Source organism: Charadrius vociferus, unplaced genomic scaffold, assembly GCF_000708025.1.
Source record: "Charadrius vociferus isolate BGI_N301 unplaced genomic scaffold, ASM70802v2 scaffold104, whole genome shotgun sequence".
NCBI classification, from domain to species: Eukaryota; Metazoa; Chordata; class Aves; order Charadriiformes; family Charadriidae; genus Charadrius; species Charadrius vociferus.
The window spans coordinates 2,830,567-2,844,212 of record NW_009648255.1 but is presented as its reverse complement, the minus strand read 5'-3'; the positions used below and the strand labels follow the sequence as shown (position 1 = coordinate 2,844,212).

Sequence of the window (13,646 nt, the reverse complement as noted above, 5' to 3'; positions counted from 1 at the left end):
GAGGGCGCGGATCCGGAGCTCCTGCTCCGGGGGTCGCTGCCGGCGGCTGAGCCCGGCTCAGGGTGCCGCAGAGCAGATCTGAGCTCTTGCCGGGGCTGGAAGTCCTTTTCTCAGGACTATTCGCTTCGCGTGCAGCGGGCAGCGAGCTGGGAGAAAAATAAGAATTGCTCAAAGTACGCGTGCGACACGTAGATAAGCTTTTCCACTTCCATTCTTTGTTGTTAAAAACTAAACCAGTGAGATGTTGTCCTGGTTTCAGCTGGGATAGAGTTCATTTTCTTCCTAGTGGCTGCGGTGGTTTGGATTTAGTATGGGAAGAATGTCGATAGCACGTATTGTTTTAGCTGTAGCTAAGTAATGCTTATATTAAATGAAGGACTTCTTGAGCTTACCCTAGAAGCTGCGAGGGAACTCAGACAGGGCAAGCTGTCCAAAGGAATACGCCGTAGCACAGATGTCATGCTCAGTACATAACTGGGGGTTGGCTGGGGGACAGGAATCCATGAGCGCTGCTTGGAATGGGCTGGGCAGCCAGTCCTTGGGGGCTGAGAGCAACTTGTGTTGCATCACTTTCTTTTGTATATTCTCTTAACATTATTTTTTTTTTTTTTGCCCATCTGGTTACTTTTCTATTAAACTGACTTTATCTCAGCCCACCAGTTTTTTTCCCCTCCTTTTCTCCCTCTTCTCCCTACTCTACTAAGGGGGGTTCAGGTGGGGGGGAGCGAGCGAGCGGTGGTGCTAGTTGCTGGTGGAGGTTAAACCACGGCAGATGTTATTAACGAAAATTCATAAAAACCTGCCTGGAAACTTGCTTTTTCCTGATCTACTTGGTATAATCACCGAATATTTCAATATTAATTCATATTGCACGTGGCTGTTCTTATCCTGGCCAAAAGGCTGTAGGAAACTTTTCTGTCCATCAGGTCTGTCGTGAAGTCAATGGGAGTTTTGCTGTCGACTTGGAAGGGAGCAGGATGAATCAAGAGTTTTATATTGCATTTTCAGATTCTTTTTATTTTAATTGACATCTTGTTTCCCATAAGAAGGTTGTGGTGTGTCTAGAGACTTACTTTGCTAGAATACCAGCACTGCATAATTTTCCAATTTCACGGTGTGTTTTCCATTTCTGTGCTAGTCATTAGGCTGTGGGCTGTGGTTTTACTCTTGTCTAGGAGACTTTTTTTTTTTTCTGACACAGAAGTGAAAGAGACCTTCGGCGTACGCTTGCATGCGTGTTCTTGAAAAGGCATCAGTTCGGCTTTCCAGGTTTCTTTGCCCAATGCTCAGTCATAGCGGTGCCCTCAGCAGCGGGGCATGAGGTTTCTCTTCAAGAGGGGCACTGGGGCACAACTTGGGCAACAGCTTCTGGCTTATGGCACTCCTGTGCTGCCCTTAGGCATGTACTAGGATATTGGTTAGGGTTCTTTGTCTGAAAGGAGGGATTTTTAGCTCAAATACCTTCAGAGGTCTCTGAACACAGCTGCTATTGAATGGGAATTGTTCACAGAACCATTATCTCAAGGGAAGCTGTGCTTGGAGGTTCCTCTTCTCAGTGGTCTCATGGGACATGAGAGAGGACTTTCCTTCCTGCTGCTGAGTCCCAGCTCCCGAGGGATTTCTTTGTGATCCGAGGCAGTGAGGTAGGGGAAAAGTTGAGGCTAGATGGTGTCCAACATGGGCTGTGGAAAGCTGGTTGGGGTGGCAAGAGCATCTTCCCGGAGAACTTCACCCTCAAAGGTCCCCCCAGCAGCCCCCTGCCATGGGGGACTGACAAATACAGGCTATGCCAGTAGGACAGCTGTACAAGTAGGACACTTCTACGCAAAACCTTGAGCTATATTTTGCTTTCTTCATGTGGTTTCTCTCTCTTATGATATAGGGCTCACAGAAAATTTGCGAGGAACGTCCTGGTGTTGCACAGGTGCTCCCCAAAGCAGAAACTCTTGGTCAATGCTCCCTCAGCCCAACGGTTAGGGAATATATTACTAAAACATGGGGTGGGTTTAATTTGCTGATAAAATGGAATATATCCTAATAGCGGTGAGTGTATTTTTTCCTGGTAGAAGAAGAAAAAATTGAAAGCTGTTACATTTGCTGTTTTAGAAATGGGAAGGTTTTTCTCAATTATCTGTAAAGAACCATGCCCGAATGATACCATTGTCACCACTCATTTATTTTCCCCATATCATATGAAACTGAAGTCCTTGCCATGCTGCGCTGCTGAAGATCCTTGTACACCTATTGCAGGATCAGAGGTGATAAATCCAGAGAACTGTTGAAGCTCCATCACTTGTAATCACACTCTGCAGACTCAAATCTCCCCCCCGGAGCAGCAATCCCATGTGTATCGTGGTGAGAGTCACTGGGGCAGACGCTGAACGTGGGGATTGTACTGGTTTGGATGGGTGGTGAGTTGAGTGTGGCCATTTTCTGCTCCTTTTGCCCGATTTGTACCACATCTGTATTCTCTGCCTGGCTGCACTTGGGTTTTGGCCGTAGACAATGAAAGTGTACTCTTGTGTAAGGCACTATTTATTTAGATTTGGGAAAAATTACAGACCTCTGGGCTGGGCTTTGATGTTCCTTAGGGATGATATACAGCCTAACATCTGACATTAATATTATTTTGGTGAGTCAGATTTAATATTTTCTACGTCAGCAGCATCCGAAAGTGAACGGCAAGTTCTTTTCAAATTGAAGAATCCATGTGCTTTTTATGGCATAGCGTGTCCTGATCTCAGGTACTCATCTCAGGAGGCAAAAGAAGGATTAGACAGGTGGAGGGATGCTTTTGTTATTAAAGCAACAAAGATCGGGGTATATCATGTACGCATTTAGAGATAGAGTATGGTAATTGCATACCATAGTCTATTAAAACTGTTACAAGATGTATGATTTTACATGAGAAAATGTAATTCCACTGGCTTTATTTCAACCATAAATTGCCCTTGCTGAAATTAGCCTCCAGAGAAAAATAAGAACCATTCTGGGTCTAGCTATAAAACTGTAACATTATTGTAGTCAAAACTGGATGAAACTCCGCTCTTGGCGATGCTACGCTCAACCAAAGCAATACTTAAAAATCCTATTTGAAAAAGAAAGGAAAAACAATAATAATAAAGAAACCCAATTAGAAAAAAACCCAAACCCCCAACCCCCTCAGCTCAGTTTGGTTTTGAGGACTGTATATGCGAGCGATGACAAATAGGATCTTCTCCGGCCACACTGTTCTAAAAAACCGGGAGGTTCCTGGAACTGCACGCTGACACGGGGCGCTGGGGCGCTAACCTTTTGTTTCGGTCTTGGCTTGCCTTCTCTCCCCTCTTATGAATAGCAATCTAACTTTTGTCCTCATGGTTGCTCTCAAAGTCCAAGCTGAATGAAGACCACCTCGATCTCAGAGTCAGCGACGTATGAAGAGCCACGAAGCCACGTATGAAGAGCCATCACACACCGTCCTCTCCCTCATCAGCTGTGTGCTGAGGTGAGGGTTATTTCCTAAGCGGGTCTTCCGTTGCGTGGTGTTACTTCTCCTCTAACCTGCCAAATTACGTGAATTTTCTTCCTTAGAAGGTCAGCTCCCGAACCCTTTGTGAAGGTCATATAGCAGTTTGTAACATACCTTCAATGGAAAGAGATGCGTTATTTGTAGGAGAGTCCTATTCTCCGTAATTATAATTATATATAATTATGCAATAATTTTTTTATATATATATAATTATGCAATAATTATATATATATATAAATTAAAGCTGCAGTATGATTATATCACAGCTAGGCTGACAGTTAATTGTAGATAGTTGCAACATAAAAAGAACTGCAAAATGTTGTGTGGAACAAGATTTCTGGATGCTTCAGTAAATAAAACTGTTTTTTATACTCTATACCGCCCTCAGAATATATGGAGGGTTCCTCATGGATCAGTATTTTGCTCCTGGATAATTTTTTCGGAAGATCCAGGGTCAGATAGCTCACCAAAATAGCCTCACTGCCAGAAGGGTTGCTTCTGATTTGTGTTGGGAGCTGATGGCTCCATCAAATGGGAAAGCAAAGACGTGAAACTTGCCTGGTGTTTTTTTGGCTGTTGGTGCTTATTCATTGAGGAATCCCCTGAAATACGTAACCCTGAGCGTATGCTGGAGTTTCATTGATTTGAAAGCTAATGTCACAGAATTAAAAATGTTATTTCTGAGTCAAAGTGGCTTTCCTGAACCCACAGTCAGTGCACCAAAACCCATCAGATCCTGAGCGTTAATCACCTGCGTCTCCTGGCTCTTCTCTCTTCCAGCCATTGCCGGAGTCCATGTGGTTTTCCCCGTGACCCTGCCACGTAACGCACCATCTCTGCCCTTCACTGACGGTCTCTGGCCGATGGCTTTCAGCTGATAGCCTGGCAGCTTTGTGTCCTTAGGTGGCCAGCTGGACTGGGGACCCCCAAATCCAGTGGGTGTTATTTACAGGCTCCACTCCAAAGCTCGAATCCACACGCCAATGTACGGCCCTTCCCGGGAAAGGGATGGAGCTGGTGGTGACCCCTGGATAGGTGCCGTAGCTCCCTAAAAAGCGCATAGGTATTTGGAATGGTCACGTTTTGGGCAGGTAACTTCTCACACTGAAATGGGAGGATTGTTTGAAGATCATCCCAGAACATGGGGGAAAGGAAGGTTTCTTTCTGTATCAACCTGTGCCTGAGATAAGACAAGAGTTATGCTTTCTTATCCTGACTTTTTCTCAGCAGTTTTTTTGATTGGATCTGAGAGCTGATTTTTTCCCTCCATCGTCAGCCAGTTGTGTTGGCTGCAAGGTTAACTGCAAAGCTTTCTATTAAAGGAACATCAACCCCAATCTCAGTGTTGTCACTCTAAGGGATTGCCGTACTTAGGTCGAGATGCTTTACAGAAAATAAGAGATGTGGGCAAGCTCCAGGAACCCTTACCCACAGAAACAGGGTTGGCGATGTGGGTAGACCTCTCTGTCAACCCTGTGGGTTTTGTTCTGAAGTTTTATGACATTAATAGAAATATAAAGCTCCTGTGAGGACATTCACGGGGATGGATGGTGCTGCAGTGCAGAGGGGCAGAGAGGGGTGGGCACCATGGGCTGGGGCACAGCGTTCCCCCCTTGGTCCCTCTGTGAAAGCACTGGTCACCCCGGGACACCAGGAACCTCGTGAGATCCTCCTTTATCTCCTTGTCTTCAGTGCCACCCCAGCCCCGAAAACACCCGGCTGAGTAATGGGACTGGTGCTAGTGGTGCCCGTGGTTTCATGTGCGGGGTGGGAGCGCTGACCTCTGCTGAGCACAGCGCTGCCAGCACTTTCAGCGGTCCCTCTTTCACTCTCGCTTTCTGTTTTTGTCACTGCAGCGTTTCTCATCTCCGGGTGCTTTTTTTTTTTTTTTTTCTGTTCTTTCATCCATCCCTTTTATCTCCTGTCTGCGGGTGCAAAAGCTCTCGCGGGCTCAGATGCTGCGGCTCTGAGCTGAGGGGCAGGCAAGGGGGGACGGCTGTGATGGGGAAAGGGGTGACTGCAGTTTTGCTCTCTTCTTGCTGGTTTTGTGTTTCCCGTCTGGCCTGGCAGTGGTCTTGCACCCAGGGGGAAAAAGAAGGAGCGTTGATATTAGTTGATGAGGAGATGCATCAGTACAATGGGTTTTTTTTTTGCATTTCTTTGGCGCAACGTGATGGTCTGAATCACATTAATGATGGATTCAACCCTTCGCCCCGTCCTGAAGGAGCGGGATGGGGAAAGTGTCCGTGCTTTCAGTGCTGAGCCAGCTGATGATTCAATACCCGAGAACACTTACTGAGATGCACAGGTCAGAGTCTCGAGTGCATGGGGATACCCGCAGAGCTGCTGCCGTGACTCATGTCCAGAGCACTCCCCGACGAGAGAGGGAACCGAGCTCCAGTCCCGAGAGCACTTATTTGGTGGGAGATATTCAAGCGACTGTCCCCCCTGGGGAATGCTCAGCCCAGGATTTTGCGCTGGGGCGAAGCATACTGCGATGTGCTGTACAGGAGGGAGGGAGCGTATCCCTGCATCCCCACTCCGCTCCTCCAGGTCGAGCGCTCCCCTGGCAGAGAGTTTCTATATAGGGACATATTTATTTATTTATTTTTTTTATACCTTGGTGAGCATAAAAAAGGGAAAAATGCAGTCTCAGTGAAACGAAGCCCTGACTGAAAGGAGGTTATAGCCCTTAGGGCTTTGTGGGAAAGTTGGGAAAGGGACCAGTTGTTTCCACTAAAGCGATTATTAGAAGAAAATGCAGTCCCTCCACGGGCAAACCCCAGCGCTTGGGGCACCACAGGGTGGTATTTTGTCTGCCAGGCGCAGGCAGCATGTGCTGCAGGGATGGGCAGGGACATCCTGGACCCCGCAAAGGTCACTGGGAGGGACCGGAGCCGTCGGTGTGTTTGCGGGAGCAAAGATTCCAGGTGTGAATAGAGTGTGAGTAAAGTACGGATTGCCTGCGTGAGCAAGTGCCGTTTGACTTCCAGTTTTCAGTACCACAAATACACCGAGTACTTATTATCCTCATTGGACCAATGATTATTCATATTTTAGCTGATCCTGGAGATTAAGTCCCAGGAGGTCGGATAAGGGCAGGCTCTGCTGGTAACAGGTACTGGAAACTAGAGGCTTTTTGTCCAAGTTACTTGAGGAAAAAGGAGGACCCAGCTCACATGTGCTGGTAGGTTCTCAGGATAAATGATGCTCTGTGTGAGCAGTAATTCCTGAAGAAACATTATGGAAGTTGCCCAGAGAGGTGGTGGAGTCTCCCACTCTGGAGACATTCAAAACCCGCCTGGACGCTGTCCTGTGCAACGTGCTGTAGGTGACCCTGCTCTGGCAGGGGGGGTGGACTAGATGATCTCCAGAGGTCCCTTCCAACCCTAACAATTCTGTGATTCTGTGAATTCTGTGAAGTGCACGGACTAATTTTCTTGCTCCGTTTGCTGAATCCGTGGGGAAGGTGACCACCTCGCAAGCAAAGCAGCCTTCAACTCTTAAAATCGTCACAAATTAGAACATTGAAGATATTTGCAGCAGCTGCTCTGATATCAAATTATAGCTCACCTCCTCCTCGGAAAGACAGGGGAAGGGTTGCAAAAACACATGGATGAGAGGTTCGAGAGCATGGGGCGGCAGCTCTCCCGGTGCGCGGGGAAGCGGGGCTTTGCCGTACCCGTACGGAGAGGCCGGAAACATTAAACAGGTTTGAATCCTAACGAACGCCATGTGAAAGCCATCACAGAAAAAGCTTTTTCGTTCAACCGCCACCAGTTGGGATGCGCATCTCTCCTGGCACAGCTTTAATCCGCTGCGGGTTTGGGGAGCCGGCTGGACACAGCCTGGGCGACTGAAGCCCCGCAGGGCTTGAGGGCTGTTTTTCTTCAGCTGGTTTCCACTAAATACGAACGAGGGGCTCTGCGGTGGGTTAACGACTCATTTAGCATCTGGCTATGCGCTTCAGCATCGGCAAAGGAAAGCTGACGGTAGCGAGTCCAGCATCTGCCTTTGCACGCTCGGTGCCTCCCGCAGCGAACGCGCTATGCGTGAGGACGAGCCGCGGCTGTAGCGCTGCCGACCGCCAGTGGGCAACGGGCGAAAACACGGGTCGCACCACAGAGACTCGAGAGACTTAATTTGTGAGATTGGTTTTTTTTAATGTCGGCGGCGCAAATTCAGGTTTCACCTTAAAATAATCAAAATAGAAATTTCTGGATTGGGTTTGATTTGAGCATGAAAGAAACACCACATTCCAATGGTTTGAAGCTGTATAATTACATGTAAGTTATTTCCAGCTCTTTTCCTGAAGCCCGTGTGATTGCTGAGAGGAGCAGACTCCCCGTTGGGCCCCGGGAACCTGTGCGTGTTGTCCCACTCCTTTTAGCAAGCGTGGAGAGCTGAGTTTTGGCCACGTGAAGAGAAAGCCAAAAATGAAGCCCTGGGGCCAGCCGTGGGGCAGGTCAGGCTGTGCTGTCCTGTTAGGCTGAATAATCCCTCATTTCCACGGGCTGGGATGAGCACGGTGGCCCTGGCTTCATCATGGAGCTCTGGGATGAGCACCTGGGGGTCATACGGGGACATGGGCACTGCAGTGGTTGTGCTGTGGTTGGTGCCTGTTGTCACGGGGGGGTGTGCAGGAACCATCTGTGGGTGGGATGGGGATGTGGATGGGGACATCTGGCACCCCGATACGTGTCACCCAGAGCCCTTCGTGAGGACCTGCCGCTTCACCGCAACTCGAGGAGCAGCTGCTGCCCCAGGGAGGTTTCCCTGGTCGCGTTTGGCTTCATCTCGGCAGCGATGAGGCTTCGTTCGTTGCAGCCCCGTTAACGAGGGCGCTGGGGCATGCGGTGGCACGCCGTGGCACGCGGGGAGCCCTCTCCCCTGAGAGCCAGGAGGACCAGCAGCCGTGGTACCCCACACCAGGGAGGAAATTAGAAAGAGGGATTTGGAGAGCCGTAAGCTATGCTCAAACATACTGGATTTTTTTTTCCCTTAGGTGCGTAATGCTTCCCTTGAGGTCGTCTCATGGGTATTTGAACATCAGTTATTTCTCACCGGCACTCATACATCCCCTCCAATGCACAGCTGGCTGGGCAATGCGTGCTATGAAGCCTTTATTGGCAGGGAGCAAAGAATTTGCAGCTAACCTAAAGAAGCTGCTGTTTACGCGTTTGTGGAGCCGTTGGGATCTCCAGGGCAAGGGCAGTCACCCAACCGCAGCTGGGCTCATCGCTCGCTCCGTGCCGGCTGACATCTGGGTCCTCCTGTGCTGGAAGAGGAAGCTGCTGCTCGTAAAGAAACTTGCTGAGCACGTAGGTGTGGGACAGCCCGGTGTCCCACGGCAGGGGGGCTCTGGGGCTGGGCTCGGACGTCACCCTAAAGAAGTGCTGCAGAGGGAAATTGGTGTGCTGGGGACAGGGTCACAGCTGAGGTATAAGGTACAGCAGCTCCTGGGAAGAAGGGGGCTTGGACAGGGAGGAGCGGTGGCATCTCAGTGCTGCAAGGCTGGGCAAGGACTGGCAGAAGATCTAGTACTTTCAGGTTGGGTATTTTCACAGAATCACAGCATGGTCAGGGTTGGCAGGGCCCTCTGGAGCTCCCCCAGTGCCACCCCCCGCCAGAGCAGGGGCACCTCCAGCAGTGGCACAGGACGGCGTCCAGGAGGGTTTGGAATGGCTCCAGAGGGGGAGACTCCCCCACCTCTCTGGGCAGCTGTGCCACTGCTCTGCCGCCCTCACAGCAGAGAAGGCCCTCCTCAGGTTGAGATGGAACTTCCTATGTTCACGTTTGTGCCCGTTCCCTCTCGTTCTGTCACTGGGCACCACTGACAAAAGACCGTTCCATCCCCCTGGCACCCTCCCTTTAAGGATTGATAAGTATTGATAAGATCCCCCCTCATTCTTCTTTTTTCTAGATTAAAAAGCCCCACATCCCTCAGCCTTTCCTCATCAGAGAGATGCTCCGATCCCCTCATCATTTCCTCCCAGGCCAAGGCAGTGTCAACTGCTCCACGTGTCCCAGCACCAGGGCAGCCTCAGCTCGTCAACCAGCTCGTTACTGCTAGCATGGGGGAGACGTAGTACAGAGAGAAGAAAACATATGGTAGTGCTCTAAAGGACTCTTCAGCTGTCCCCAGGGATTTTTGATGAGAAAAAAAATGACAATTTCATATTTTGCATAGAGTACAGAGAATTAATGGGATGTCTTGAAAGCATGTGTGCTGGGCACTCTGAACTGCAGCGGTCGGTCGTGTTTCCCCAAGATGGAGCTGAGTGTTGACAAATTCAAGCCCGAGGAAGAAGAAACCCTGTGTTTTCTGTGTGGATGGGGCCTGTGGCACCTCCAGGTGCTGTCCTTGCCTTGGCGAAGGCATCCAGAGCCCAGAGGCTTTGTTTTAGCTCGTGGCTACCTCCAGCTGCCGGCCACGCACGGGCTTTACAGGAGACCCAAACAGTGTCCGAGTGGGCTGTGTTAAGCTGCAGGCTGCCGGTGTGACGTTGAACTCAAAGACACCCCAAATATGTCTTCATGACCTCTAGGCACGTCTTCCAACCCAAAACATCTGCTGCAGGCTCTTGACCTGTGAGTGGACATGGGGGCTGGCGTCCCTTTTCAGCCCAGACCTCATGTTCCAAGGCAGCAGGATGGTCCAGGTCTGGCACAGTGGTGCGGATCCCTTCCCCACTCCCCAAAATAAATCTCCAGGTGGTTCTGGAGCTTTGCAAAGTCCCTCACCAGCTCCCATTCTTGCTCTGGGGGGGTGGGTCTCCTACAGCCTTGGCTGCAGCCATGGGTGCCGGTTACTCTGGCAAAACTCCCTGAATGTCCGATGGGAATTTTCCAAACTAGTGCCTGTTCGGGGATGTCAGCCCTACCTCCACGGTGGGCTGAGGCCAACACCTGGGAAAATTCTTCCTCCCACAGCCCTGCCGGCAGTTTCACTGTGGGGCAGCGGAGGAGTGCTGAGCCAGCTGCCTGGAAACGGCCGCTGCCCGCAGGCTGTCGCCTCAGGAGATCCGCGCGAAACCCTGCAATTCCCTTTTTTCATACAGCCGTAGCTATTTCACTTCTCTTTCGAAGGCATGTTTCTTCCCCAAACGTGCTGTCGTTAGGAAGCTGAGGGGTAGGTGGCTATGCTGGTGACCGGCGTGGTGGCCAGGCTCTGCTGCCAGTCGTTCATGGCAACCGCTCCATCGGCAGTGGGGCCAGCATCCCAATATGGCATCAAACGCTGGAAGTCTAGGATTTGCGGAGTCTAGTTGGGGGTGCAGAGTCCAGTTGGAGGGCTGTAACTAGTGGTGTTCCCCAGGGGTCAGTTCTGGGTCCAGTCTTGTTCAACACATACGGCAATGACCTGGATGAGGGGACAGAGTGTACCCTCAGCGTGTCTGTTGGTGACACAAAGCTGGGAGGAGTGGGTGACACACCAGAAGGCTGTGCTGCCATATGGGGAGACCTGGGCAGGCTGGAGAGTTGGGCAGAGAGGAACCCAATGAAGTTCAACAAGAACAAGTGCAAGGTCCTGCACTGAGGGAGGAATAACCCCATACACCGGTACAGGTGAAGGGTTGACCTGCTGCAGAGCAGCTCTGCAGGGAGTGACCTGGGAGTCCTGGTGGACAATTTGCCCATGAGCCAGCAATGTGCCCTGGTGGCCAAGAAGGCCAATAGTATCCTGGGGTGCATTGGAAAGAGCGTGGCCAGCAGGTCGAGCTTATCCTCCTCATTTACTCTGCCCTTGTGGGGCCACATCTGGAGCACTGTGTCCAGTTCGGGGCTCCCCAGTTCAAGAAGGGCAGGGAACTGCTGGAGAGAGTCCAGCGGGGGCTACAAAGGTGATTAGTGGATTGGAGCATGTCTCTGCAGAGCAAAGGCTGAGAGCCCTGGGGCTGGTCAGCCTGGGGAAGAGAAGGCTGAGAGGGGATCCCATCAATGCTTATTGATATCTAAGGGCGGGTGGCCAGAGGATGGGGCCAGACTCTCTTCAGTGGTGCCCAGTGACAGGACCAGGGGCAACGGGCACAAACTGGAACATGGGCAGTTCCATATGAACATGAGGAAAAACTTCTTTGCTGTGAGGATGGCAGAGCACTGGCACAGGCTGCCCAGAGAGGCTGTGAAGTCTCCTTCTCTGGTGAGATTCAAACCCATCTGGATGTGTTTCTAACTGCTGTAGGTGCCCCTGCTCTGGCAGGGGGGTGGACCAGAGGATCTCCAGAGGTCCCTTCCTACCCTCACCAGTGTGGGATTCTGTGCAGTCACGGATCAGAAGAAGCTGTGATGGGTCAGCACCTTTTGCACCACTGAGAACAGGATCACTTATTTTTGCATCGATCCTTTTTTTCCCCTCCACAGTCCGGAAACTTTAAAAAAATAGTATTTTACTTGATATAGTTGATATAAGTGAAGAGGGAAGGGCTAATCCTACTGAGAGACCGAGGAAAGCCGCTGGAGCACAAGACTTGGTACTTGCTGCCAAAGCACTCGGTGGCTTTGCTGCCGGTGGCCCTGCACGGCGTGCAGGATGTCCCCGGTCACCTCTGGAGCAGCAGCCGGAGGACAAAGGGTCCCGCACACATGGCTTTCGCTTTGCTTTACAATAAGAAGGAAGAGAAACTCCCTGGGAGCGGGCGTAGGCTTCTGCAGGGAAGCGATTGCGGACCGTAAGCCCCCCCCGACGGCTTTTCCTTGGGGATGCCCTCTGCGAGGCTGAGCCTCCCTCGGAGCTGCGCGAGGAAGGTTTTGCTTTGAAGAGGTAAAAACTAGCTCCTTCGTGCTATTCGCCTTCCCTGGCAGACCTGCAAAGCCACCGGGAACGTGCTGGGAGCAGGGACCCTGCAGGCAGCGAGCACGGGGTGGTGTCCCACCACCCCGACCCTTCTCATCTGAAGCCACACATGACAATTCTCCGAAGTTGGTTAGTGCCTGGCCTTTAAAGGATGAAATAAGGAAAGTAAGACGCCGTGTGTATGCTCCGCTGTGGTTTTACATGCCCACAGCCCGTGGCGGCACCCGCGTGCCCGGCGAGACGATGCGCCGCACGCCCCGAGCACTGCGAGATGATGCGCAGCACGCCCAGAGCACCGCGAGCGCTGCTCCTCCGCAGCGAGCAGGGCATGGGGGGGGGGAGTCACCAAAAAAAAAAAAAAAAGGGGAAAAAAAAAAAAGGGGAACCCAAGCCGCAAGGTTTATTTGAGAGGAAGTGTGTGGCTCATAAAGCACATCTCTATTCCCAAGCGCTGATTTAACGTCAGCGGGATGTTATCTCAGATATGAGAATGATTTCTTTTTCCCTTTTTTTTTTTTTCAGTGTACCATTTCATGGTCTTCAAGCACAGGTGAGTTTAGGACCAAGAGACGACTTAAAAAATTAAGAAACCTTATGGGGTGAGACCAGCCGGAGGCAGGGAAGGGAAAGCAAGCCGAATTTCCCCTGGGTGAGCAGGTATGGCCGAGGAAAGGGGTGTTGGAGGGGAGCGCACTGCGGACAGGACATGGCTCAAGGTCCTTTCCTGCCCAGCTACCCAGGCAGCATGTGAAAAAAAATTAATAATTTTTAAAAAATGTCGCAACAGCTAAAAAAAAAAAAAAAGCTCCAAAATTGTTTCCAGGCGTTTATCAGCTCTGCAGCTGCCTTTTATATTTCCTGCCCCCCACCAGTTCTATGTTATATATGTGTTTGCTGGGGGCTCACTGGTCTCTGGAGGCAGCGTCTCCCCAGGCAGCAGGTAACGCTGGTGGACGTTTGCCTGTCCCACAGCCCAGCCAACATACCCCTCCGCTTTCCTTCGCCTTTTCAGTCATTTAAACGTTTTTCATGTTTTTTTTTTTTTTCATTTTTAATGTAGTGATAGGATGAGGGGGAATGGCTTCAAACTGGAAGAGGAGAAATTTAGATGAGCTATAAGGAAAATTCTTCACTGTGAGGGTGGTGAGACACGGAGCTGTTGGAGCGGGGCCAGAGGAGGCCCCGGAGATGCTGGGAGGGCTGGAGCCCCTCTGCTGGGAGGACAGGCTGGGAGAGTTGGGGGGGTTCAGCCTGGAGAAGAGAAGGCGAAAAAGGGGAGACCTCAGAGCCCCTTCCAGTGCCTAAAGGGGCTCCAGGAGAGCTGGGGAGGGACTCTGG

At 50.9% G+C, this 13,646-nt stretch overlaps 1 protein-coding gene across 1 annotated transcript in view; it reads right to left on the bottom strand.

Annotated features, from left to right (window-relative positions):
* IL12A (interleukin 12A) overlaps nucleotides 1–12,638 on the bottom strand; it is a 16,091-nt gene extending 3,453 nt beyond the window's left edge. Inside the window, exon 1 of the mRNA XM_009884491.1 lies at nucleotides 12,510–12,638. Coding sequence (XP_009882793.1) covers nucleotides 12,510–12,638 — 129 coding nt within the window. The remainder of the gene's footprint in view (nucleotides 1–12,509) is intronic.
* Between the last annotated feature and the right edge of the window lie 1,008 nt (nucleotides 12,639–13,646).